This window comes from Leucoraja erinacea, chromosome 5, assembly GCF_028641065.1.
Source record: "Leucoraja erinacea ecotype New England chromosome 5, Leri_hhj_1, whole genome shotgun sequence".
Classification (NCBI taxonomy): Eukaryota; Metazoa; Chordata; class Chondrichthyes; order Rajiformes; family Rajidae; genus Leucoraja; species Leucoraja erinaceus.
In genome coordinates, this window is record NC_073381.1 from 9,179,477 (window position 1) to 9,206,801 (window position 27,325).

The 27,325-nt window shown below is 44.7% G+C and overlaps 1 protein-coding gene across 2 annotated transcripts in view; it reads left to right on the forward strand.

Moving 5' to 3' along the window:
- Positions 1-27,325, forward strand: part of LOC129696918 (cytochrome b5 reductase 4) — a 101,285-nt gene that overhangs the window by 12,305 nt on the left and 61,655 nt on the right. For both annotated transcript variants that reach the window (XM_055635019.1, XM_055635020.1), the window contains exons 3-6: positions 7,640-7,740; positions 12,121-12,205; positions 23,922-23,972; positions 27,218-27,268. In XM_055635019.1, coding sequence (XP_055490994.1) covers positions 7,640-7,740; positions 12,121-12,205; positions 23,922-23,972; positions 27,218-27,268 — 288 coding nt within the window. The remainder of the gene's footprint in view (positions 1-7,639; positions 7,741-12,120; positions 12,206-23,921; positions 23,973-27,217; positions 27,269-27,325) is intronic.

Genomic DNA, 27,325 nt, shown 5'->3' on the forward strand with positions numbered 1-27,325 from the left:
TAAATAGAAATAAAAATACATATATCATGAACAAATTAAATTAAACACTCTACTCTCTACTAAACATCAACAGGCGTTCCGATCGACAGCTGCTGTAGTGTGTCCAGGTTGGTGGTTGGTGCGCGATACTTTGGCAGGGGGCTAAATCCGTTTATCAGTCTTATAGCCTGCGGGAAGAAGCTGAGGAGCATCCTGCTGGTTTTGCAGCTAATGCTCCTGAATGATTGGGTTAACACATGATGAGCGTTGGACAGCACTGGACTTGTACTAGCTGTAGTTTAGAAGGATGAAGGGGAACCTTATTGAAACTTACCAATTAGTGAAAGGCCTAGACAGAATGAATGTGGAGATATACCAGGTCATCGGAGACGTCCTCATTCTTTAGGAAACGGAGGTTCCCCTCTTCCATTATAGAGAGGCTCTCACTAGGGTCTCCTGGATATCCCGCAACTCTGCTCTTGCTCATGATCCAGCCCCCCGCCCCCACGATTCCTACCAAGGACAGAGTTCCCCTTGTCCTCACCTTCCACCCCATCAGCCATCGCAAACAGCATATAATCCTCCAACATTTTCGCCACCTCTAATGGGATCCCACCACAGGCCACATCTTCCCATCTCCCCCCTTTCCGCAGAGACCGTTCCCTCCGCAACTCCCTGGTCAGCTCGTCCCTTTCTACACAAACCACCCCCTCCCCGGGTACTTTCCCCTGCAACCGCAGGAGATGCAACACATGTCCCTTTACCTCCCCCATCGACTCCATTCAAGGACTCCCAACAGTTTTTTCAGGTGAGACAGAGGTTCATTTGCATCTCCTCCAACCTCATCTACTGTATCCGCTGTTCCAGCAGTCAACTCCTGTACATCGCCGAAACCAAGCGCAGGCTCGGCGATCGTTTCGCTGGACACCTCCGCTCAGTCCTCCCGGTTGCTCAGCACTTAAACTCCCCATCCCATTCCCACACTGCCCTTTTTGTCCTATGCCTCCTCCATTATTAGGCCTAGCACAAACAGCACTTCATGTTTTGCATGGGTAGATTACGCCCCAGTGGTATGAACATTGACCTTTAACTTCAAGTCGCCCTTGCTTTCCTTTCCCTCTTCCATGATTGAATGACGTAGACTGATGGGCCAAATGGCCTAATTCTGCTCCTATAACTTATGATCCATTGAATTCTGTTACATAGTATCCATGAATCAAAATATATATGAAATGGAATTGGTTGTAAATAGCAGACACAAGAAAATGCAGATGCTAGTTTACAAAAAAAGACACAAAGTGCTAGAGTAACTCGGCTTATGAACTTGAGTCTAATTGATTCCACTTCTTTAGCATCACCTGGCAGCTCATTCCAGATACAGATTACTCTCTGAGTGAAAATAATGCCCCTGAGGTCCCTTTTAAATCTCTCTCCCCTCTCACTTTAAGCCTGTGCCCACTAGAATTCTGTACTCTGGGGATTTATCCTTTATCACTTTATCCACGCACCTCATGATCTTTTGCACCTTAGAAAATTGTGGTCTTCTTTATGATACAGGTGCACAACCTTTTATCCGACGATCCAAATAACGAAAAGCTCCGAATAGCGGCCATTTTTTCGGTCCTTGAAGAAAGGTCCTTGAAAACGTTCACGGAGGGCGGCCCGCAGAGGTGACAGCGGAACCTCCGGTCGGTCCTCGAAGAAAGGGGAACTAAATCCCCATTCATAAAAGAGAAGGTGAGGGTATATTGCGCGGGAGGGTTAATAATTGACAATATGCTGCTACCTGCCCGCTGGGTTAAAAAGTTCCCACGGTAGACACGATACACAGTGTATCGTGAGTCTTGCGTGGGAACTTTTAAACTCAGCGGGCAGGGAGCAGCAGATTGTCGCTCCCTTCAGTTTCACCCCACCTACACCCCTCTGCTTCTCGGCCATGTGTGTGACCCCATCCCTCCCCTCTCCAGCTCCCCGCTCATTGCACCGGCGCGGGGGCTTTGTACTGTCTTCACGTCGGCGATTCTAGCAGCGCAGTGCAGTCACCGGAAACGTCAGGACCAACGGGACAACGACCCCCAGGCCCACCTCAAGCACGGAGAACCCAGAGACCCACAGCCAGCAGCAGCCCAGCCCCGTTCCAACTCCAGAGGAAAACTGCAAACTGGCCAGAGACGTCAGGACCACCAGAAGCCGCTCCCCGATGGGCCGCTACGGCGACAAGTGGCAGTTCGCCCACAGCCCGAGCTGCGCCCCCGCATCGGGACACCGACCCCCAGGCCCACTGTAAGTACGGAGATCCCAGATCAGCAACTCCAGCCCAGCCCCGTTCCAACTCCAGAGGAACACGCAGTGTATGGGCAGAAGCTGATAGTGTGGAAGGTACTTCTTGTTCTTGGGGTGGTGCAGCTCGGGCTGTGGGCGAACTGCCACTTGTCGCCGTAGCGGCCCATCGGGGAGCGGATTCCTCTGGAGTTGGAGGGGGAGGGGGGTATTGTGCTGTTTGATCGCCCCCTACTATCCCAGGGACAGGGAGACAGGACGTTCACCGAGGGCGGCCCGCAGAGGTGACAGCGGAACCTCCGGTCGGTCCTCGAAGAAAGGGGAACTAAATCCCCATTCATAAAAGAGAAGGTGAGAGTATATTGCGTGGGAGGGTTAATAATTGACAATATGCTGCTACCTGCCCGCTGAGTTTAAAAGTTCCCACGGTAGACACGATACACAGTGTATCGTGAGTCTTGCGTGGGAACTTTTAAACTTAGCGTGCAGGCAGCAGCAGATTGTCGCTCCCTTCAATTTCACCCCACCTACACCCCTCTGCTTCCCGGCCATGTGTGTGACCCCTTCCCTCCCCTCTCCAGCTCCCCGCTCATTGCACCGGCGCGGGGGCTTTGTACTGTCTTCACGACGGCGATGGATGCAGGTCAGTGCAGTCACCGGAGACGTCAGGACCAATTGGACGTCGACCACCAGGCCCACCGCAAGCACAGAGATCCCAGAGACCCACAGCCAGCAGCAGCCCAGCCCAGCCCCGCTCCAACTTCTTCTGCCGGGATCAAGGCGCAAACTCGTGACTTTGCGGATATGAGCCGAGCACTCTACCACTGAGCCAGCCATTAAAATCTACGCAAAAAAATTTCCATTCCGAAGACCGACAAATTCTGAATTACGAAAGGTGTCTGGTCCCAAGGCTTTCGGATAAAAGGTTGTGCACCTGTAATTTGATACTTTGGAAATTTGTGCGAGACTAGCAGTCAGCAAGGTTGGCGTAAGATTGGATTGTCCATGAGCTGAGTCAGGGTGTGTCAGATCCTCGCCTGGATCTGAATGTAATAAACACGCTTCAAGGACACTGAACATAAATGCTTCTTATTTGCAAGTATAAGATAGTAGATCACTCTTGCATCAATCTGTTTCTGGCAGCCACCAACAAAATATTGAAATAAAGTGGTTGTGGGTAGGATCTGGGGTGTTCATCAAATGAATTCCTACGGGTGGCAGTATTTAACTGCGGGCAGATCAGCTTCTTGCATACAATTGTTGGAAGAGAAAGCTCGTATAAAAGTGCAGTCCAAACAACTCTGTGCATTTGCTGTAGTAGTCTGTTCCACTAGGTGATTTTATTTTTGAATATGGAAATCTCAATGTATTTGTCATGTTTTGCCGCTAACTTCTATGACAGTTGAGTCTTGCGATGTGCAGTCTTTGTTGTTGACCAATCTGTTGGCCAATTTTGTTAACCAAATTGTTGACCATTTTCAAACAACACGAACCTGAAACACGCTTAATTTCCACACCTCTTCTCTGCCTGCAAACAGGATACAACAAAATACTTTCACTGTACCTTGGTACACGTGACAATAAAGTATATTCAAAATCAAGCTTTATTCCTGTTGGGATTCTGTCTGTTTCTAAGCTTATCAAGCACTTTATGATAGAAGATTAAAGAGTGGCTCAGAGGATCCGGCAGCATCTCTGGAGAACATGGATAGGTGACAAAATGCCACATATCTATGTTCTCCAGAGATGCTGCCTGATCAGTATCCTGTTGGTTTTGTAGGCCAAAATCTGCAGTTCCTTGTTTTTGCAGTCCAAACGTTTTTGAATGCTGTCTAACTTTCGCATATCCTTCCACTAATGTGATGGCTGGTGTTTTATAAATGTTCCGAATGATTTCCCTGCTTTTATACTCAACGCCTCTGTTAGTGAAGCCCAAAATCATGTTTGCCTTAACTTGCAGTGATGGATGAAATGCTTCCTACTTCTGCATCCTCTTCACAGCAGTATCCTTTCTATTGCCTTTAATCCTCCTTGCCAAAATCCATTGCCGCAAATGTTCTTGCAAAAAAAAATAATCTGGCATGCACCTGTCAATTTCATCGGCCTGTTTATATCTTGATGCAATTTCATACCATCTACCTCATATAATATTGAAGATGCTAAACAGGTACGAATGCAGTGAAATATCGGCCTGGATTTTGCAGAGAGATGATGCCAGTTCCAAGTGGAACTGTCAGCACTTCCCTGAGTGAGTGCCAATGATGACGCACTGATTTTTAAATACAGGTCAAGATCACCCTTCTATCGCTCTATCAAACAAACAGAAAAAAATACCTTTAAATCATAGTCATGTCATAGGCCCACCAGGTCTACTCCGCCGTTCAATCATGGCTGATCTATCTTCCCCTCTCAACCCCGTTTTCCTACTTTCTGCCCACATCCCTTACTAATCAAGAATCTGTCAATCTCCACTTTAAAAATACCCACCAACGTTTCCTCCACAGGCGTCTGAGGCAATGAATTCCACAGATTCATCACCTGGCATTCTATATATTAATGAGCTTCCCTTTTGATTTACTTTCCTGCCGAAAGGGAGATAGCTAGTTAAGACCAGAAATGTACTTCCACCATTAATTTTAATTGATCACCAAACAGTAATCTAACTATGTGAAGATGTGTTCAGCTGTGCCACTGTGCCGTCCAAATGCATGAGAACGATTTGATGCTTTGTCACAAGAAAATAATATTTCATCATTATCAGCATTTGTGCGAATAGCTTGATTGTACTTGCATAGACAGGTACACAACCTTTTATCCGAAAGCCTTGGGACCAGACACTACTCGGATTTCTGACATTTTCGGATTTCGGAATGGAAATTTTTTAGCGTAGATTAGGTAGGTAGCGCGGGCGGCTTGAAAAGTCTGGAGCGGCTGCTTCCTCCCCGGAGACCGGGGAATCATTGTAAATCATTGCTTAAATGTTAGTCAGTTAGTTTGGAGGGATTTTATGTGGTGGGGGTGAAGGGGAAACTTTAATTCTTAGTCCCCTACCTGGTTGGAGAGGCGGGGAGCGGGCAATGCCTTACCGGGTCGCCGTGCAGTAAGCTCCGGAGCGCTGTGGCCGCCGACTCCCGACATCGCGGAGCTGGGGCTGTGGGCGTCCGGCCGCGGGCTGCGCTGGATTTGGAGCGCCACGCAGCCAGGGGTAGAGTTGCTGGGGTCGGAGCTACATCCGGCGCCGCCCGCGGCCGGACGCCCGCAGCCCCAGCTCCGTGATGTTGGAAGTCGGCAGCCACAGCGCTCCAGAGCTTACTGCACGGCGACCCGGTAAGGCATTGCCTGCTCCCTGCCTCTCCGACCAGGTAGGGGATTAAGAATTAAAGTTTCCAACTTCACCCCCCTTCACATAAAAGCCCTCCAAACTAACTGACTAACATTTAAGCAATGATTTACAGATTTACAGTGTGTCCCCGGTCTCCGGGGAGGAGGCAGCCGCTACAGTGGTACAGACCTGGGTTGACCGTGGGTCGTTTCGGGTCAAATTTGGCACCAAACGCGAGCTTTGGTGTGCAGACGACATCCTGGAAAAATGTCCGGTTTTCGGAGCTTTTCGGTTTCCGGAACTCCGGATAAAAGGTTGTGCACCTGTAGTATGATTTGTCTGGGTAGCAAACAAAATAAAGTATTTTGGTGCACATGACAATAATAAACCTATGCCAATCATCTAATCATGTAAATTTACGAAAGAAAGATACTCAGCTTGACATGTCCATGCTAGCCTAAAATGGATTAATCACTTAACATAGAACATAGAATATAGAACAATATAGAACAGGAACAGGCCCTTCAGCTCACCATGTCCATTCCGAACATGATGCCAAGTTCCACTAATCTCCTCTGCTGCATATGATCCATATCCCTTCATTCCCTGCATATCCATGTGACAATCTAAAAACTTCTTAAACTTCTCTATTGGATCTGCCACCATAACAGATTCCTTCTTTACAAATGCATTCTAGCTGTACCAGATTAAATTGTGCCTTTCCAAATAATGATTTATAATGTTCTCTGGAATTGATTCCTGAAATTTTCCTCCCTCAAACGTTAAACTAACTGACCTATAATTGCGATAAAAAGGAACTGCAGATGCTGGTTTATAAACATTGACACAGTGTTGGAGTAACTCAGCGGGTCAGGCAGCATCTCTGGAGAACATGGACAGGTGACATTTTGCGTTGGGACCCTTCTTCAGACTGATTGTAGTCGAGTGTTAAATTGGAAGTGAGCTGAAAACCAGGACAAAAAGGGACTGGCAGCAGATGACCTCGGGCAAGGAGGTTCCCTGATAAGCTGATTGTTGGCTAAAGATAGTGTGACCCCCCCCCCAACTGGTTAACCATACAACCATACAACAATTACAGCACGGAAACAGGCCATCTCGGCCCTACAAGTCCGTGCCGAACAACTTTTTTTCCCTTAGTCCCACCTGCCTGCACTCATACCATAACCCTCCATTCCCTTCTCATCCATATGCCTATCCAATTTATTTTTAAATGATACCAACGAACCTGCCTCCGCCACTTCCACTGGAAGCTCATTCCACACCGCTACCACTCTCTGAGTAAAGAAGTTCCCCCTCATGTTACCCATAAACTTCTGTCCCTTAATTCTGAAGTCATGTCGTCTTGTTTGAATCTTCCCTATTCTCAAAGGGAAAAGCTTGTCCACATCAACTCTGTCTATCCCTCTCATCATTTTGAAGACCTCTATCAAGTCCCCCCCTTAACCTTCTGCGCTCCAGAGAATAAAGACCTAACTTATTCAACCTATCTCTGTAACTTAGTTGTTGAAACCCAGGCAACATTCTAGTAAATCTCCTCTGTACTATCTCTATTTTGTTGACATCCTTCCTATAATTAGGCGACCAAAATTGTACACCATACTCCAGATTTGGTCTCACCAATGCCTTGTACCAAAAGCTTTTTTACCACCCTATTACATCCCAGCTTCTATCCCTCTGTTCAACTGTATTTTTCAATTCCCTACCATTTACCATGTACGTCCTATTTTGATTTGTCCTGCCAAGGTGTAGCACCTCACATTTATCAGCATTAAACTCCATCTGCCATCTTTCAGCCCATTTTTCCAGATGGTCTAAATCACTCTGTAGACTTTGGAAATCCTCTTCATTATCCGTTAACGGACCTTTGGTGGAGGAAGGGGAGTGAAGAGAATTCTATTATGTAATTATGCAATGCCCAGTAATTATCTTTGGCCTGTTGTTGCCTAAAATCAGTCCATTCCAATGTGCTAACAAAGTTTGCTTTGCCAAGTAGAGTAATATGTGCAATGTGACAATTGACAATATTTACCTTTCTAGGTATGGTTTATAACGTGACCCCTTATTTGGAGTATCACCCTGGTGGTGAGGACGAGCTGATGAGGGGCGCTGGAGCTGATGCGACAGAATTATTTGATCAGGTAAATTTATCATTGAGAAAATTAATAGATTGTAAAATCTCAAATTATATGACTAAATTTGAACAGTCTCTGGCAATCATTGAAATCAGTTCTTCGAGTCATATAGTGTCTTACTGCATGGAAACAGACTCTTCGGCCCAATTTGCCCCTGATGACTAGATCTACACTATTCCCACCTGCCCACATTTGGCCCATATCCCTCTAAATCTTTCCTATTTATCTACCTGTGCAAATGCCCTTCAAATATTATTTTAGTATCTGCCTCAACTACCTCCTCTGGCAGCTCTTTTCATATATTCACCACCCACTGTGTGGGAAAAGTTACCCCTCGGATTCCGATTCTTGCAAATAGAAAATTTCAACTATCTTTCGAGAAAACTTTGCACACTGCACTTTGAATAATTGAATGTTAAAAGTGTAAACTATGATTAACAATGATGTTTTATTGTTTTGGAGATTTTAAACTGGCTCCTTACTGTGTGGTCTGAAATTTGATGTATACGTACCAATAAATTTTAGAGTCGACAAATGGATGTGATAGATGTGATTTGCAGTGAGTATTTCGGTGGGGAATCTCCTGGTGCAAATTTCAGTACTAATCCCCATATCTCAGAGCCAACTGAATGGGCATTGCAAGTTTTGATAATGATAGTTTTTTGCGTGGAATACCACGATTGTTTGACTTGGGTATCTTACAACCGAAAGGGCCTGTCCCACTATACGAGTTTACCCAAGCAACAGGATTTGAGTATAGGAGCAGAGAGGTTCTACTGCAGTTGTACAGGGTCTTGGTGAGACCACACCTGGAGTATTGCGTACAGCTATTACCATTTTGGTCTCCAAATCTGAGGAAGGACATTATTGCCATAGAGGGAGTGCAGAGACGGTTCACCAGACTGATTCCTGGGATGTCAGGACTGTCTTATGAAGAAAGACTGGATAGACTTGGTTTATACTCTCTATAATTTAGAAGATTGAGAGGGGATCTTATAGGAACTTACAAAATTCTTAAGGGGTTGGACAGGCTAGATGCAGGAAGATTGTTCCCCATGTTGGGGAAGTCCAGGACCAGGGGTCACAGCTTAAGGATAAGGGGGAAATCCTTTAAAACCGAGATGAGAAGAACTTTTTTCACACAGAGAGTGGTGAATCTCTGGAACTCTCTGCCACAGAGGGTAGTTGAGGCCAATTCATTGGCTATATTTAAGAGGGAGTTAGATGTGGTCCTTGTGGCTAAGGGGATCAGGGGGTATGGAGAGAAGGCAGGTACGGGATACTGAGTTGGATGATCAGCCATGATCATATTGAATGGCGGTGCAGGCTCGAAGGGCCGAATGGCCTACTCCTGCACCTAATTTCTATGTTTCTATGTACTGATTGTGGATGATCAGCCATGGTCACATTGAATGTCGGTGCTGGCTCGAAGGGCCAAATGACCTACTCCTATTGTCTCGGTCCGCAATAACCTAGCTGACCTCCCGGTGGCTCAGCACTTCAACTCCCCCTCCCACTCCACCTCCGACCTCTCTGTCCTGGGTCTCCTCCATGGCCACAGCGAGCAGCACCGGAAATTGGAGGAACAGCACCTCATATTCCGTTTGGGGAGTCTGCACCCCGGGGGCATGAACATCGACTTCTCCCAATTCTGTTAGTCCTTGCTGTCTCCTCCCCTTCCTTAGCTCCCCTGCTGTCTCCTCCCACCCTCCAGCCTTCCGGCTACTCCTCCTTTTCCCTTTCTTATCCCCCCCCCCCCCCCCACCCTGATCAGTCTGAAGAAGGGTTTCGGCCCGAAACGTTGCCTATTTCCTTCGCTCCATAGATGCTGCTGCACCCGCTGAGTTTCTCCAGCTTTTCTGTGTAACCTACTCCTATTGTCTATTGTCTTTTGTCTATGACCTGTATTCCTTGCTCTGGCTTCACAATTCGCACCTCTTCTATCTTTATCTCACATCTATTGTCTTTTCATCTCTGGTCTTAGTTCAACTGTCTGCCTGTCAAAGCCCTCCTTGCCTGTATCCACCTGAAGAAGGGTCTCGATCCGAAATGTTGCCAATTCCTTCTCTCGCCCGCTGAGTTTCTCCAGCATTTTGTGTCTACCTAATTTACCAGCATCTGCAGTTCTTTCTTCTGCCAGACTTTGCCCATCCTCACTTCTGTCTTTCTACCCCTCCACCTCATAGAGACAAGTAAATTCACCATCTGCTTCTACTGCTCTTTGTGTAAAAAGAAATAGCCTGCACATCTCTATATAACTTTTCCCCATTTCCTATAGCTATGTCCTTTAGCATTGGACATTCCCACCCTGAGAAAAATGTTCTGAATGTCTACCCTATCTATACCTGAGCTGCAGCAAGTAAGAACTTAATTGTTCCAATGCCAGTACATATGATAATGACACCCTCTTAAGTTGACTCTTGACTCTCCAAATGGTCTGTGGTGCTGTTTATACACAACGGACATCCTATTCTTCTCCTGCCCTCACCTTCCTCCTGTGTTTATCAAATTTCCCCACAAATGCCATTTTGCTACTGACTCTCAAAAACCACTGGTGAATGTTGTCTATAGAAACATAGAAACATAGAAATTAGGTGCAGGAGTAGGCCATTCGGCCCTTCGAGCCTGCACCGCCATTCAATATGATCATGGCTGATCATCCAACTCAGTATCCCGTACCTGCCTTCTCTCCATCCCCCCTGATCCCCTTAGCCACAAGGGCCACATCTAACTCCTAACTCACATCTACGTCTATGTTGCGAGTGTTTGGGGAGTGAGAAAGTGGGATGACATTGATGGTCAGTGCGGACTTTATGAGTCGAGGGACCTTTTTCTATGTATTTCTAAACTAAACTAATGTAAAGGCATGTTGTTTAGGTAAAGTGATTTAAGGGTAAAGCCATTTAAATCCGATACCCGTTTAAATCTTTCACATTCACCAATACATCCAATTAGTTCAAATGGTAATTGTACCCGCATCAGACAGCTTTAAGAAATTCTCCGTGAATACCTTCAGTAATTCTTGAAGGTCAAAACACAATTGGTGACACATCATGTTAATACGATGTTAATAGTGACATTTAACAACCGCTTAACAGTGAGCCCCCGACTGTCTCACGGAAAGCGGAGATTTTAATATAATTTTTTCACCGAATTTCAAAATCTGAATTACAAAACATGTGGGGGGATTGTCCCCCACCTCTCAAAACATGGGAGGGACGTGCCTTACGTTCCCCCCCATCCCGTTCCCCCCCCCACCCGGGAATTCTGTCCATGGGCTCAGCCACCATCGACGAACTGTACACTGCAAGGATCCGGAAACGAGCGGGTAAGATCATCTCTGACCCCTCTCACCCTGGCCACAAACTCTTTGAAGCACCTCCCTCTGGAAGGCGGACTGTCAAAGCCGTCACAGCCAGACGTAAAAACAGCGAGTTTTTTTTCACGAGTAGTTGGTCTACTCAATAGCCACAAGTCTGTAGCCTCCTTTTGTTCTGGTATTTTATTTTATTTTATTCTTCATATAATTAAATTATAATGTTTTATTTTTAATTGTCTACTGTATATCGTGTTGTTATCCTTGCGAGCAAAGCGCCAAAGTAAATTCCTTGTATGTATACACACTTGGCTATTAAAATGTATTCATTCATTTATTCATCCATTATAAACACAGTCAACCCAAAGTCAAGTACAATAGCAAGAGTGAAGGGAAAGAAATGTAGTGTAGAATATGGTTCTCGGCATTATTGTGCAGGTTTGCTGATGGTTATTTTTTGCAAACTGTTCAATGGAATATATTTTTCTAAGCGTTGTTTGTCTGGAAACAGACTTATTAGATCCTTTAGCCTTCCATGTTTTGCAAAGAAAAGTGTTTTTAACTGTTCTTCATTCCTTTATCACTTAACTGTGAAAAAATATTTTTTCACAGTTGTAATATCAGCTTCTGTGAATGTGTTGCATTATTTCCAATGCCTGTATTTACTTTTTATAAAATGGTTCATGTTTTTTAATGAACACCATTGTTTGTTTCTTTGTTATGAATGGCTATTTCCACTTATTTTTACTTTCCTTTCATTTTGTTATGAGCTGTGTCTTCCAGTTTGAATAAATGGCTGGGCTGCCCTTTTTTTGTTGGTATCTGTGTATTTCCAACTCTTGTGTTTTGCCGAAATATGATTGTAGAAAAACATGTTGACTTCTTAATCATTGATGTGATGTGAACATTGAATCGTACGTGTGTCAGGGGTTATAGGGATAAGGCAGGAGAATGAGGTTGTGAGGGAAAGATAAATCAGGCATGATTGGTTGGCCGAATAGACTTGATGAGCCGAATGGCCTAATTCTGCACCTATCACTTATGAACTTATAATTCTCTTCAAATTTCAGATTCACAGCTGGGTCAATTACGATTCTATATTGAAGGAATGCCTTGTAGGAAGAATGACGTCAAAGCCTTTTCCTGTTGCTAAAGGTAGAGTTCATTTACCTAGTTTTTATTCTGCATCAGAAATCGAACCACTTTTAAGGTAAACCCCTGGCGTCAAAGTAAAAACAATGATCAAAATGAGTGCTGATTTTGGTCGGCATAGTCAATAAACAATGGGTGCAGGAGTAGGCCATTCTGACCCTTCGAGCCAGCACCGCTATTCAATGTGATCATGGCTGATCATCCATAATCAGTACCATGTTCCTGCCTTCTCTCCATATCCGCTATCCCTAAGAGCTCTAACTCTCTTGAAAGCATAGAGTGATACAGCGTGGAAACAGGCCCTTCAGCCCAACGCCCATACCAACCAACAAGCCCCAGCTACACTAGTCCCACCTGCTTGCGTTTGGCCGATATTCCTCCAAGCCTGTCCTATCCATGTACCTGTCTAAATGTTTCTCATGCCATTATGCAGTTGGAGTGCTGATTGTTTGATATATAGGAGTTTAAATTGACTAGATTTGGAGAAAGGATGTGGAGATTACATGTGTGATAAATATCTGCCTTTTTGACATTAAATGGACTGCACTCAACATTTTACTGCAACCTCACTTGCAGCGACTCATGCCGGTGTTAGAACTAACTTGTGGGGTTCATTTAGGAAATAGGTAATTTCAGTTCAGCCTGGCCCTTGATATAAAAAGCAGCCCTTGCCTCATAAAGCAGAAATGTTTTGGGGCAGCAAATTTTGGTGAAAATTATTCCACAATTGGTGGAAGACTTCTGCAAGAGATGGTAGATCACTGCAGTCATAGTCATACAGCATGTAAACAAGCCCTTCACTCCAACCTGCCCACTCCAAGCTAGATGCCCCATCTACACTGGTCCCACCTGCCTGCGTTTGGCCTATATCCTTCGAATCATAGAGTGATACAGTGTGGAAACAGGCCCTTCAGCCCAACTTGCCCACACCCACCAACAATGTCCCAGCCACACTAGTCCCCCTTGCCTGTGCTTGGTCCATATCCCCCCAAACCTGTCCTATCCATGTATCTGTCTAACTGTTTCTTAAACGATGGGATAGTCCCGGCCTCAACTACCTCCTCTGGCAGCTTGTTCCATACACCCACCAGCGTGTGTGTGTGTGTGTGTGTGTGTGTGTGTGTGTGTGTGTGTGTGTGTGTGTGTGTGTGTGTGTGTGTGTGTGTGTGTGTGTGTGTGTGTGTGTGTGTGTGTGTGTGTGTGTGTGTGTGTGTGTGTGTGTGTGTGTGTGTGTGTGTGTGTGTGTGTGTGTGTGTGTGTGTGTGTGTGTGTGTGTGTGTGTGTGTGTGTGTGTGTGTGTCCTTCTAAACCTTTTCTACTGATATACCTGTGCAAATGCCTTTTAATTGTCTCGATGTACCTCACTGAACTACCTTCTCTAGCAGCTTGTTCCATATACTCACCACACTATCTTTCTCCTCTCACCTTTGTTATCTGATTCTTGATTCCCTCACTCGGGGTAAAAGACTGCACTTTCCCTATCCATTACCCTCATTATCTTGTTTAAGAGGGAACTGCAGATGCTGTAGTATCGAAGATTACACAGAAAAGCTGGAGAAACTCAGGGGGTGCAGCAGCATCTATGGATCGAAGGAAATAGGCAACGTTTCGGGCCGAAACCCTTCTTCAGATTCTTCGGCCCGAAACGTTGCCTATTTCCTTCGCTCCATAGATGCTGCTGCACCCGCTGAGTTTCTCCAGCTTTTCTGTGTAACCCTCATTATCTTATTCACCTCTATAAGATAACCCCTCATCCTGCATTCCAAGGAATAAAGTCCTAGCTGGCTCAACCTCTCCCTATACCTCAGGTCTTTGAGTCCTGACAACATCCTTGTAAATCTTCTCTGCACCCTTAACAAAGTAGCAACCATTTTTTCTATAGCAGGGTGACCAAAACCGAACACATATGGGCACCAGGGGTTATGGCGATAAGGCAGGAGAATGGGGTTAGGAGGGAAAGATAGATCAAACATGATTGAATGGCCTAACTCAGTAGACCTGATGGACTGAATGGCCTAATTCTGCTCCTATCACATAAGACCTTATAACCATATAATCCTCCAAATGTGGCCTCACCAGTCTTGCATAACAGTAACATAACTTCTTGACTCAATACGTACTGATGAAGGCAAATGTGCCAAAAGCCTCCTTGACCACCCTATTTGGTGCTGTCTGTGTGGAGTTTGCACGTTTTCCTTGTGACTGCATGGGTTTTCCTTCAGGTGCTCCGGTTTCTTGCCACATCCCAAAGGCGTTGCAGGTTTGTAGGTTATTTGGCCTCTGTTAACTGCCCCCAGTGAGTAGGGAGTGGACGAGAAAGTGGGATGAAAGTGGGAATGGTCAGCGTGAATTTGGTAGGCCGAAGGGCCTATTTCCATTCCATGTCACTAAACTAATCTGGATAAAATGCTGGGAAAGGAGCTCAATCACTTAATGTAATTCCACTACATCTTTTTTTAGGTCATTAGGGCCTTCCCTAGTCCTATTGAAGCTTGCCTCCTCTATTTCCTCTCACCCCTGTCTTGTCTAACAATTCAGAGTTTAGACGTGGAGCAAGATAAGATAAAGAAGTAAATTTTCTTTACTTAAAATACGAAAATAATACAAGTGTTATATGGAGGACGGCTGTGGAGGCCACGTCATTTGGTATTTTTAAGGCGGAGATTGACAAATTCATAAAGATGTCATGGGTTAAGGGGAGAAGGCAAGAGAATGGGGTTGAGAGGGAAAGATAGATCAGCCATGATTGAATGGTGGAGTAGACTTGATTGGCCAAATAGCCAAATTCTGCTCCTATGGCATGAATTGATGAGTCTCCCCCTTGACAGTGGTGATACAATTAGATAGAGTGGTAAGGAGGAGTATGTTGTGCCTGCCATCATTGGTGGGGGGCATTGAGTATAAGAGTCAGGAAGTTATGTGGTATTTTTTTAGACTTTGGCATGACTGCATTTGGAGTATAATATGTAATTCTGGTTGAACCATTGTAGGAACGATGTGGAGGCTTTGGACAGGGTGTAGAACAGATTCATCAGAATGCTGAAAGGGAGATACAGGGAACTGCAGCTGCTAGTTTACGGTGGGGGGGAGAAACAAAGTGCTGGAGCAACTTGTATATATATGATCTGTTCTGTATTTATTTATGCCTACAATATTCTTTTGTGCTATCTGGGCCACATGACAATAAATTCTCTTGTACTTGAAGACTCTCAAGTTTTGTGCAGACCTTAGAAAACAAACACGAAAGTGGTGTCAGGAGTGGGATACTTCTGCTGCGTTAAGATAAGAGCCTATTTTCGATTAAAAAAAAAAAAAATTTTTATTTGAGTTCTGTAGTGTATTCAAACTAACACGTCTCGGCAATTCGATCATTTTGATCCTGAGCGAGAAAGGTGGGCGGCCTATTTAATGCGTGCTGAGTTTTATTTTGAATTCAGCGAGCTGAGTTTTATTTATCGTGTTCATCAATGTCTCCAGAAACGTTTGCACTGCTGCAAATTTACAGATTAGTAGAAGTAACTGAAGCCTCATATGCTGAAATCACAACGGCTTTGCAGCTGCATTTCGAAGTCAAAATTTTCTCGCAGCTTGCCTTGATTTCTACAGGATGGTGCAACAGGAAGGCCAATCGACAACCGAATTTCTTGCCGAACTTTGCACCAAGGCAAAGGCATGTGCTTTTAAAACACAATGCTGCGAAAAGTGCCAAGACAATGCGTTGCGGGCTGCAGGCACGCATTCATCCAGCAGGCTGCAGTGTGCTAAGATGGCCAAGCTGCTGAGTAAAGAACTGCACAAAATGCTGGCGAAACAGCGTTGAAGCTCGCTCAGGAGGTGCATACAGTTCATCAGACTTGTCCGCAACGCCAGATTCTGCAACGCCAGAAACCACTTGATCGACCCAGAACAAATCCAGAGAAGATGGGACAGTTTCAGAAGAGCCGTCTCCCTGTGGGGGGGGGATCGAAACCTTGCTACCGGTGCGGCTCAACTGCTCATTATCACTGTGAGTGCCCGTATATCGAGTCCGTTTGTTATGCCTGTTACAGAAAAGGTCATCTCCAGACAGTGTACCAATCTGTAGGAAAGCTGAAAGGGAAAGAAAGCGCAAAACACAGTCGACCAAATCGCGGAGACCATTCCTATTGAAGTGCTTGGTGTGTCTACGATCACCGACAAGACAAGGATTTTGCTGCGGGTCTCGAATGTCGATCTACAGTTCCAGGTGGACAGTGGTGGGGCTGTGTCGCTAGTGGGTCAGGACATCTGGGAGAGGATCGGATCGCCGAACCTGAAACCGGCCAACATCCGCCTTTTCAGATACAGACGACAGCCCATTCCCACGAAAGGCAAATGTACTGTCGCCGTTTCCTGTAATGGTCTGACACAGATGTTGCCGCTGTTCGCCGATGGTAAAGAAGGTACATCCCTGTGCGCCATCGACTGGATCCATGCTTTCAAGCTCGACATGAATGCCTTGATCTACGATGGATCAACTATGGCATTGTCATCTACCACGGATTGAAACATGGTTAGCAAGTGCGAGAATAATCGGCGAAAACAGGACATTGAATGGCACTGGTCCAAAGAGTGTGACCATGCATTCACCAGGTTGAAGGAGATGCTCGCCCAGAAAACGCGTTTGGTTCACTATGACCCATCGAAGCCGATCTCGCTGGCCGCCGATGCATCGCCGTGTGGTCTTGGAGCTGTAATCTCACAAACAGCGCAGAACGGCAAGGAAGAACCATTTGTGTTCGCATCCAAAACGCTGACGACCGCCAAGAAAAACTACAGTCAAGTGGAGAAAGAACAGCATACAGATAAAGCAAATACTGATATCTCTTCAAAAGAGAACACTGAGGGAAACTCTCTTGATTCTGAGCCTTTAGCAAGGGTTGTGAAACGCAAAAACGTCTGGGAAAAAAGAGTGAAGCGAGGTCCAGCCAAATGGGGGAATGTGGTTTGGTGGACTGTGTGGGGTGTGAGGCCCAGTTTCTCCTCCCGTGCAGCAGGTGGCGCTGCACAGGAAAAATGGAGATGTTTTGTATATAGTTTATCCTGTCGGCAGTGTGTGGGGGAGCAGTCATTTTGAGTTGTCTTGCTGCCAGCATTGAGTAAAGCATTAAAGACTTCTGTTGTAAATTAAAGACTCTCAAATGTTGTGCAGACCTTAGAAAACGAACACGAAAGGTACAAGTGTAAAAATTATCCCTAAAGGATGTGTAGGAGTGTTCGTGTGCGGGGATCACTGGTCGGTGCGGACTCGGTGGCTCTAAAGATCCCGTCAGCAGCACTCGTCTTAATCCCTTCGCCTCCGTCCTGCCATTGACATCCCGTCTTTAAACGCAGCAGTTTAAACCTTGTTTAAATGACCAACCAGGTTAAATGTTTCAGTTTCAGTTCAGTTTAGTTTATTGTCACGTGCACTGAGGTACAGGGAAAAGCTTTTTTTTAAGTTTAGTTTAGAGATACAGGGCAGAAACAGGCCCAGCGCCAACCACCGATCCCCGCACATTGAAACTATCCTACACCCACGGGACAATTTTTACATTTACCAAGCCAATCAACCTACAAACCTGTACGTCTTTGGATTGCGGGAGGAAACCGAAGATCTCGGGGAAAATCCACGCAGGTCACGGGGAGAACGTACAAACTCCGTACAGACAGCACCCGTAGTCGGGTTCGAACCCGGGTCTCCGGCGCTGCATTCGCTACCAGGCAGCAACGTTACCGCTGCGCCACCGTGCTAACCAGTTAGTGGAAAGACAAAACATGATTACAGTTGAGCCATTCGCATTGTACAGATACATTATAAGGGAATACGAGTAGAGATTTAAAAGCATGAAGCAATTGTAGATCTGCTTCTGTGGCTTTAATGAGAGCGTGAGAAGACTGCAGTGAAGGAGGGGGAAGAACAATGGACAACGGAAAGTGGTCCTGACCTACCATCTATCTCATTGGAGGCCGTTGGACTATCTATAAACGGACTTTACCAGACTTTATCTTGCACTAAATCTTATTCCTTTTAAACTGTATCTGTACCCAGTGGACGGCTTGATTGTATTCATGTATACACTCTTTTCACTGACTGGATAGCACGCAACAATAAAAAGATTTTCACAGTTCCTCAGTACACGTGATAATAATAAACTAAATTAACACTGCTCGGAAAAACAACCTTTTTAACAATCAATATTTGTTATTGATCATTACTAAAGATCCTACTGCAGAAATTCCTGGGATGTCAGGATTTTCATATGAAGAAAGACTGGATAGACTCGGCTTGTACTCGCTAGAATTTAGAAGATTGAGGGGGGATCTTATGGAAACGTACAAAATGTTTAAGGGGTAGGACAGGCTAGATGCAGGAAGATTGTTCCCGATGTTGGGAAAGTCCAGAACAAGGGGTCACAGTTTGAGGATAAGAGGGAAGTCTTTTAGGACCGAGGTGAGAAAAACATTTTTCACACAGAGAGTGGTGAATCTGTGGAATTCTCTGCCACAGAGGGTGGTTGAGGCCAGTTCATTGGCTATATTTGAGAGGGAGTTAGATGTGGCCCTTATGGCTGAAGGGATCAGGGGGTATGGAGAGAAGGCAGGTACAGGATACTGAGTTGGATGATCAGCCATGATCATATTGAATGGCGGTGCAGGCTTGAAGGACCGAATGGCCTACTCCTGCACCTATTTTCTATGTTTCTATGAAAGCACAACATTGTTTATGGCATAAAGACCAAGTAGTAAATGTCCCTCTTTTCTTGCCTTTCTGGTGACGTCAGTGGAAAATGAACTCAATTACACCATTGTTTCTTAGGAAACAGAACTGCTAACAAGGTGCGTCACTCAGCCTAACCATCTTGGGATCACATGGAGGCATAGATGTATTAGATTTAATGAGCAACCTTGGTTTAGAGTTTGGGTAGTGAATGATTATTCGTAAATCACGCACAATTTTGTGACATTTTGTTAAATACTTAGTAATGATAAAAATAATGTTGACACTCAAATAGAGCACGAAAAGACACTTTGGCTCACAATGCCCTAGCCGAACATGATGTGCAGGAAAGAACTGCAGATGTTAGTTTCAATCGAAGGTGGACACAAGATGCTGGAGTAACTCAGCGGGTCAGGCAGGATTTCTGGAGAGACGTTTCTCTGGGTGACGTTTCTGGTCGAGACCCTTCTTCAGACTGATGTCAGGGGAGGGGGTGGGACAAAGATAGAATGTAGTCGGAGACATGATACGAGGTTAAATTTAATCTCCTCTACCTGAACATGATCTATATCCCTCTGTTCCCTTAATATCCATGTGCCTGTATAAAAGCTTCTTCAATGTTATCGTATCTACTTCTACCTCCACCGCTGGTAGCATGTTCTCATTGTGTAAAAATCTTGCCTTCTACATCTCTTTTCAGTTTTGTCCCTCTCATTTTAAAGTTTGTATTCTAGTTGTTAATATTCTCACCCCAGTGAAAAAGGTTCTGACTCTACCTTATCTTTTGTATTCTGTCAGGTCTCTCCTCAACCAGAGAAAACAATATAGGTTTGTCCAACCTCTCCTTATAGTCAATCCCCTCCAAATCCAGGCAGCATTCTGTTGAAGGGACCTGACCCGGAATGTCACTTGTCCAGGTTCTATGTTCATCGCAAAAGGATTTGAGTATAGGAGCAGGGAGGTTCTACTGCAGTTGTACAGGGTCTTGGTGAGATCCCACCTGGAGTATTGCGTACAGTTTTGGTCTCAAAATCTGAGGAAGGACATTATTGCCATAGAGGGAGTGCAGAGAAGGTTCACCAGACTGATTCCTGGGATGTCAGGACTGTCTTATGAAGAAAGACTGGATAGACTTGGTTTATACTCTCTAGAATTTAGGAGATTGAGAGGGGATCTTATAGAAACTTACAAAATTATTAAGGGGATGGACAGGCTAGATGCAGGAAGATTGCTCCCGATGTTGGGGAAGTCCATGACACGGGGTCACAGCTTAAGGATAAGGGGGAAATCCTTTAAAACCGAGATGAGAAGAACTTTTTTCACACAGAGAGTGGTGAATCTCTGGAACTCTCTGCCACAGAGGGTAGTTGAGGCCAGTTCATTGGCTATATTTAAGAGGGAGTTAGATGTGGCCCTTGTGGCTAAGGGGATCAGGGGGTATGGAGAGAAGGCAGGTACGGGATACTGAGTTGGATGATCAGCCATGATCACATTGAATGGCGGTGCAGGCTCGAAGGGCCGAATGGCCTACTCCTGCACCTAATTTCTATGTTTCTACCTGAAGGCAGCAGAGAGATGAGTGTGTGGCCAGGATGGTGTGGGTCCTTGATGATGCTGCCAGCCTTTATGAGGCAATGACTGTGGTAGATCCTCTCGATGGTAGGGAGGTCGGAGCCGATGATGGACTGGGCAGTGTTTATAACTTTTTGCAGTCTTTTCCGCTCCTGGGCGCACAAGTTGCCGAACCGAGCCACAATGCAACCGATCAGCATGCTCTCTACCGTGCACCTGTAGACGTTCAAGAGATTCCTCCTCGACATGCCGACTCTCCGTAATCTTCTCAGGAAGTAGAGGCACTGATGTGCTTTCTTTATATTTGCAGTGTTCTGGGACCAGGAGAGATCTTCGGAAATATGCACACCCAGGAATTTGAAGCTCTTGACCCTTTCCGCCATTCGACCCGTTGATAAACAATTTACAATAGAAGTCTTTAATGCTTTACTCAATGCTGGCAGCGAGACAGCTCAAAATGGCTGCACACACACTGTCTACAGACAGGATAAACTATATACAAAAACATCTCCCTTCTCCAATATCTCCAACAGCGCCACCTGCTGCAAGGGGAGGAGCAACGGGTCCTCCCACCCTACACAGTCCACCAAATATTACAATACCAAGCCAACTAACCTACAAATTAAGTACGTCTTTGGAGTGTGGGAAGAAACCGAGGATCTCAGAGAAAACCCATGCAGTCACGTCTGTGCATACAAGTACCCTTAGTTGGGATTGAACCCAGGTCCCAGCTGCAAGCGCTGAAAAGCAGTAACTACAGCTGCGTCACTGTGCTGCCCTGTTGAATAACAAATAGGATGCTTGCATTGGGTGTAAATAAGAAGAAGCAAGTAAAATCTAAAATATCAGATGAGATGAGTAAAATATTGAATGCTGGACATAACACTGGGGTGGCTGATTAACAGAAATTATTGAGTTCAGTGATTCCTGTAGGCTGTGATGTGCCACGTTGATGGATGAGGTGATATTAGTTCCTTTACACATATTAAAAAAATAATAATCAGAAAGTGAGGTGTTGCATTTGGTGAAGTCAATCCAAGGCACGGTTTTCACAGTGAATGGCAGGGACAAGGGTATGCTGTTGAGCAGAAGGATCGAGGAGTACAGCTACGTAGTTCTCTGAAAGTAGCATCACAGGTAGATAGTCATGGCGGCATTCGATACATTGGCCGTCATCACTCAAGGAATTGATTATAGATGTTTTCATGTTATGTTACAGTTGTATAGGATGTTTGGTGAGGCCACATTTGAAGTATTATGTTCAGGTTTGGACACCATGTTATAGAAGGGATACAGTTCTGGAAAGAATTCAGAGAATATTCATGAGGATGTTGGTAACTATAATGGTAACCTTTTCGCACAGATTGTGGTGGGTGTATGAAGAGAGCTGCCAGAGGAGGGAGTTGAGGCCGGTACTATAGTAACATTTAAAGTACATATAGACAGGTGCATGGATGGGGAATGTCTGGTGGGATATCGGTCAGATGCCAGATGGTGGGACTAGCGTAGATGGGGCATCTGAGTTAGCATAGGCAAGTTGTGATGAAGGGCCTGCTTCCATGCTCTATAACTCTAAGCAGACGTACTTTTGGAAAGTACTTCTGCCTATTGTTAGAAGTCTAAAGGGCCTGTCCCACTTACCCGATTTTTTTCAGTGACTTGCCGGCACCCGTCTTAGTCGCAGCAGGTTGCCGAAAAATGTCAACATGTTCGGCAACCTGCTGTGACTATGACTGGTGTCGGCAAGTCGCCGAAAAATTGCGTAAGAGGGGCAGCCCCTTAATGCTGGATAATTGAATCGACTACTCAACAAATATAACCAGTTTCAACACTGCTGCACTTGCTCACAGGATTATATTCTTAAGGCCCAGTGTGGGACTTCATGCAAACATAATTTAACCTGAGGATAAGAACAATCTATAGAGCTGTGTTGTTGCTATGAAGCTAATAACAGTATTTTGCTTTTTTCTTCCTTATTTTAAGATGCCTTAATTAATATTTACATAAATGGGGCAAACATAATGAAAATGCATGATGCCCTTAATGAAAATGCTCCATTATTGTAATGGGAGGTTGCATCTTCTGTGGATCGGATGTTCTGTGAAGGCTGTGAAGTGATTAATTAAAAGCTTTATGTTTTGACTTTGAATTTGATTTAATTAGCATTCAGCACAGCAGTTTATTATTGGACAGAGTTGTATTTTTTGCCTAAAAAATATAAACACTTTGAGTTAATTGAGTATATTTTTCCCATTAGATTAGCAGTGAGGATTTTCAGACCTCCAAGCATTTTGAAACTAATATCTATTTGCCCCTATCATTTGACAATTATTCATCTCCTTCAATAGCATTTATGCCTCCTTTCCACTGTAATTTTGAATGCCAATTACATTAAAATTCTTGTGTAACTGCAAATGGTTGTTTCCATTAACCGCTGTGATGCTGAATTAATAAAACGTTTACTGTCAGGCAATTAGGAGGATTTAATTATCTTCACATTTAAATTATTGTGCCATCAATTGGTTTAATCAATGAAAGAGGGGACATGTAGTGTGTAAGAAAGAACTGCAGGTGCTTGTTTAAATCAAAGGTAGACACACACACACACACACACACACACACACACTAACCTAACCTCCCACACACACACACACTAACCACCCCCTTGATATTATATTAATATTATTCATTCGCTCATTTGACCCCCATCCCCCGCCCTATCCCCTCACGCAGGCGCGGCTGGAGAGGGAGAGAGGGAGGGCAGGGGGGGCAGAGGCAGAGGGCGGGGGGGGAAGAGTGGGAGGGGGGCAGAGAAGGAGCGGGGGAAGAGAGGGAGAGAGGTAGAGTTTGAGGGGTGGGGGGGGCGCGTGGTGTCACAGGGGAGGGCTGGTTCCCGAATGCAACAATCCCGCTCCGAGATCTGGGCTCCAGCTCCGGGCTTCAGCTCCAGCTCTGGGCACAGCTGCAGGCAAAATCGCAGCGCGAGCCGACGGCAGGCAGGCAGATCCATTGTGACATCAACAGCGAAAGCGCCGTTTTATTCTCCTAAGTTTTATTGGATTTGTGAACATTTTCATAAATAACTCAACAAATAAAAGTTGAAATTTTCAGGTAAGGCGATTTCGGACTCCAGGGGGTAAATCTCTACCCAAATATGTAAAAATGTTACCGTTAGAGCGTCGTTTTTTCGAGAAGATGTGACGACAAACAAAAAAATACTCGCGCACACACACACACACATCCAAGAACTGAGTTTTATAGCTATATAAGGATGTACGGTTAAAGTTCTAGTGACCTTATTGTGATTGCATAGCATTAACCTTCTATGAAGCAACTTGCATGTTTTCGAATAAATTGGCGTAATGATGTGTCTTTTTATTTTGCTTTGGTGTTCTGCGACTTCATTTATTTCATCTTTCTTCCTTCTAGCTTCTGTGACGCAACCACGTTTAATGGTGCCAAAGTGGACGTTACCAAATGGTATGTAGTCAAAAACAATAATGTGAAGAAGAAACAATTAACCCAAAGGAACATATTGTTATCACTGACTATTTCTGTGTGACCAATGACAAAGTTTCCCAGTAACCGTGGGAGACAGATGATGACATCTAACCCAACTACATCTTTAGACACTGGTGCAGTCATACTGAAATGGCAATTACTGTGGTTTGGTGCTATAGACGTTCGGCATCTTTTAAGTCTCATTGAAAACTTCTGCATTCCAGATATATACAAACAGAATCCGACTGATTAAACAGCAGATTAGGTGGCATGGACTCGTGATGTAGCTCTACAAGAGTTTTGTTGGGGTGCATTTGGAGCATTCTGTACAGTTCTAGACTGCCGCATTACAGGGAGGATGGGGAGGCTTTGGAGATTAGGTTTACTAGTATCCTGATGGATCCATGGGTATTTGCTACAATAGACAATAGGTGCAGGAGTAGGCCACGCGGCCCTTCGAGCCAGCACCGTCATTCAATGAAATCATGGCTGATCATCCCCAATCAGTACCCCGTTCCTGCCTTCTCCACATATCCCCTGACTCCACTATCTTTAAGAGCCCTATCTAGTTCTCTCTTGAAAGTATCCAGAGAACTGGCCTCCACCGCCCTCTGAGGCAGAAAATTCCACAGACTCACAACTCTCTGTGAGAAAAAGTGTTTCCTCGTCTCCATTCTAACATCGGGAACAAGTTTCCTGCCTCTAGCGTGTCCAAACCCTTAATAATCTTATACGTTTCAATAAGATCCCCTCTCATCCTTCTAAACTCCAGAGTATACAAGCCCAGCCACTCCATTCTCTCAGCATATGACAGTCCCGCAACCACGGGAATTAACCTTGTAAACCTACGCTGCACTCCCTCAATAGCAAGAATGCCCTTCCTCAAATTGGAGGACCAAAACTGCACACAATACTCCAGGTGTGGTCTCACAAGAGCCCTATACAACCGCAGAAGGACCTCTTTGCTCCTATACTCAACTCCTCTTGTTTTAAAGGCCAACATGCCATTCGCTTTCTTCACTGCCTGCTGTACCTGCATGCTTACTTTCATTTTCTGATGAACAAGGACCCCCAGATCCTGTTGTACTTCCCCTTTTCCCAACTTGACACCATTTATATAGTAATCTCCCTTCCTGTTTTCGCTACCAAAGTGGATAACCTCACATTTATCCACATTAAACTGCATCTGCCATGTATCTGACCACTCACCCAGCCTGTCCAAGTCACCCTGCAATCTCATAGCATCCTCCTCACATTTCACACTGCCACCCAGCTTTGTGTCATCTGCAAATTTGCAAATGTTACTTTGAATCGCTTCATCTAAATCATTGATGCATATTGTAAATAGCTGCCATCCCAGCGCCGAGCCTTGCAGTACCTCACTAGTCACTGCCTGCCATTCTGAAAGGGACCCATTAATCCCCACTCTTTGTTTCCTGTCTGCCAACCAATTTTCTATCCATGTCAGCACCCTACCTCCAATACCATGTGCCCAAATTTTGCCCACTAATCTCCTCTGTGGGACCTTATCAAATGCTTTCTGAAAGTCCAGGTACACTACATCCACTGGCTCTCTCTCATCCATTTTCCTAGTTACATCCCCAAAAAATTCCAGAAGATTAGTCGAGCATGATTTCCCATTCGTTAATCCATGCTGACTCGAACCAATCCTGTTACTGCTATCCAAATGTGCCGCTATTTCATCTTTTATAATTGACTCCAGCATCTTCCCCACCACCGATGTCAGGCTAACTGGTCTATAATTCCCTATTTTCTCTCTCCCACCATTCTTAAAAAGTGGGATAACATTAGCTACCCTCCAATCCACAGGAACTGATCTGAATCTACAGAACATTGGAAATTTATCACCAATGCATCCACAATTTCTTGAGCCACTTCCTTAAGTACCCTGGGATGCAGACCATCACGCCCTGGGGATTTATCAGCCTTCAGTCCCATCAGTCTACCCAACACCATTTCCTGCCTAATGTGGATTTCCTTCAGTTTCTCCGTCACTCCAGATCCTCTGGCCACTACTATATCAGGAAGATTGTTTGTGTCCTCCTTAGTTAAGACGGATCCAAAGTTCCTGTTCAACTCATCTGCCATTTCCTTGTTCCCCATAATAATTTCACCTTTTTCAGTCTTCAAGGGTCCAACTTTGGATTTAACTAATTTTTTCCTTTTCACATACCTAAAGAAGCTTTTACTATCCTCCTTTATGTCCTTGGCTAGCTTACCTTCGTACCTCATCTTTTCTCCCCGTATTGCCTTTTTAGTTATCTTCTGCTGCTCTTTAAACATTACCCAATCCTCTTGCTTGTCGCTCATCTTTGCTACGTTGTACTTCTTCTCTTTTATTTTTATACTGCCCCTGACGTTCCTTGTCAGCCACGGCCGCCCCTTACTTGGAATCTTTCTTCCTCTTTGGAAAGAACTGATCCTACACCTTCTGTATCATTCCCAGAAATACCTGCCATTGTTGTTCCACTGTCATCCCTGCTAGGGTATCTTTCCAGTCAACTTTTACCAGCTTCTCCCTCATAGTCTCCTTTATTCATCTATAACGCTGATGCCTCCAATTTACCTTTCTCCCTCTCCAATTGTAGATTAAACTTGAGCATATTATGGTCACTACCTCCTAATTACTCCCTCATTCCTTTATCAAATCTGGTTCATTACTTAACACTAAATCCAGATTTGCCTTCTCCTGGTAGCCTCCAATACAAACTGCAGTAAGAATCCATCACGGAAGAACTCCACAAACTCCCTTTCTTGAGGTCCAGTACCAACCTGATTTTCCCAGTCTACCTGCATGTTGAAATCTCCCATAACAACCATAGCATTACCTTTACTACATGCCAATTTTAACTCCTGATTCAAGGAGAGGTTAGATAAACTCGGATTGTTTTCTCTGGAATACCGAAGATTGAGGAGAGAAATGGAAGTATATAAAATGATGAGATGCATAATTAGGATAGACAGTCAGAACATTTTTCCCAGGTTGGAAATATTAAAGACCAGAGAGCATAACTTTAAGGTTAGAAGTGGGAAATATTAAGTGTGATGTAATGCTTAAGTTCTAGTGGCCATACTGTGATTGCATAGAATGAACTTTCCATGAAGCAACTTGCATGTTTTCGAATAAATTGGTGTAATGACGTGTCTTTTTATTTTGCTTTGGTGTTCCATGGCTTCATTTATTTCATCTTTCTTCCTTCTAGTTCCTGTGGCTCAACCAGGTTTAACGGTGCCAAAGGAGATTATACCTAATGGTATGTAGTCAAAAACCAAAACGCAAAGCAGAAATAATTAATCCTCAGGAACATAAT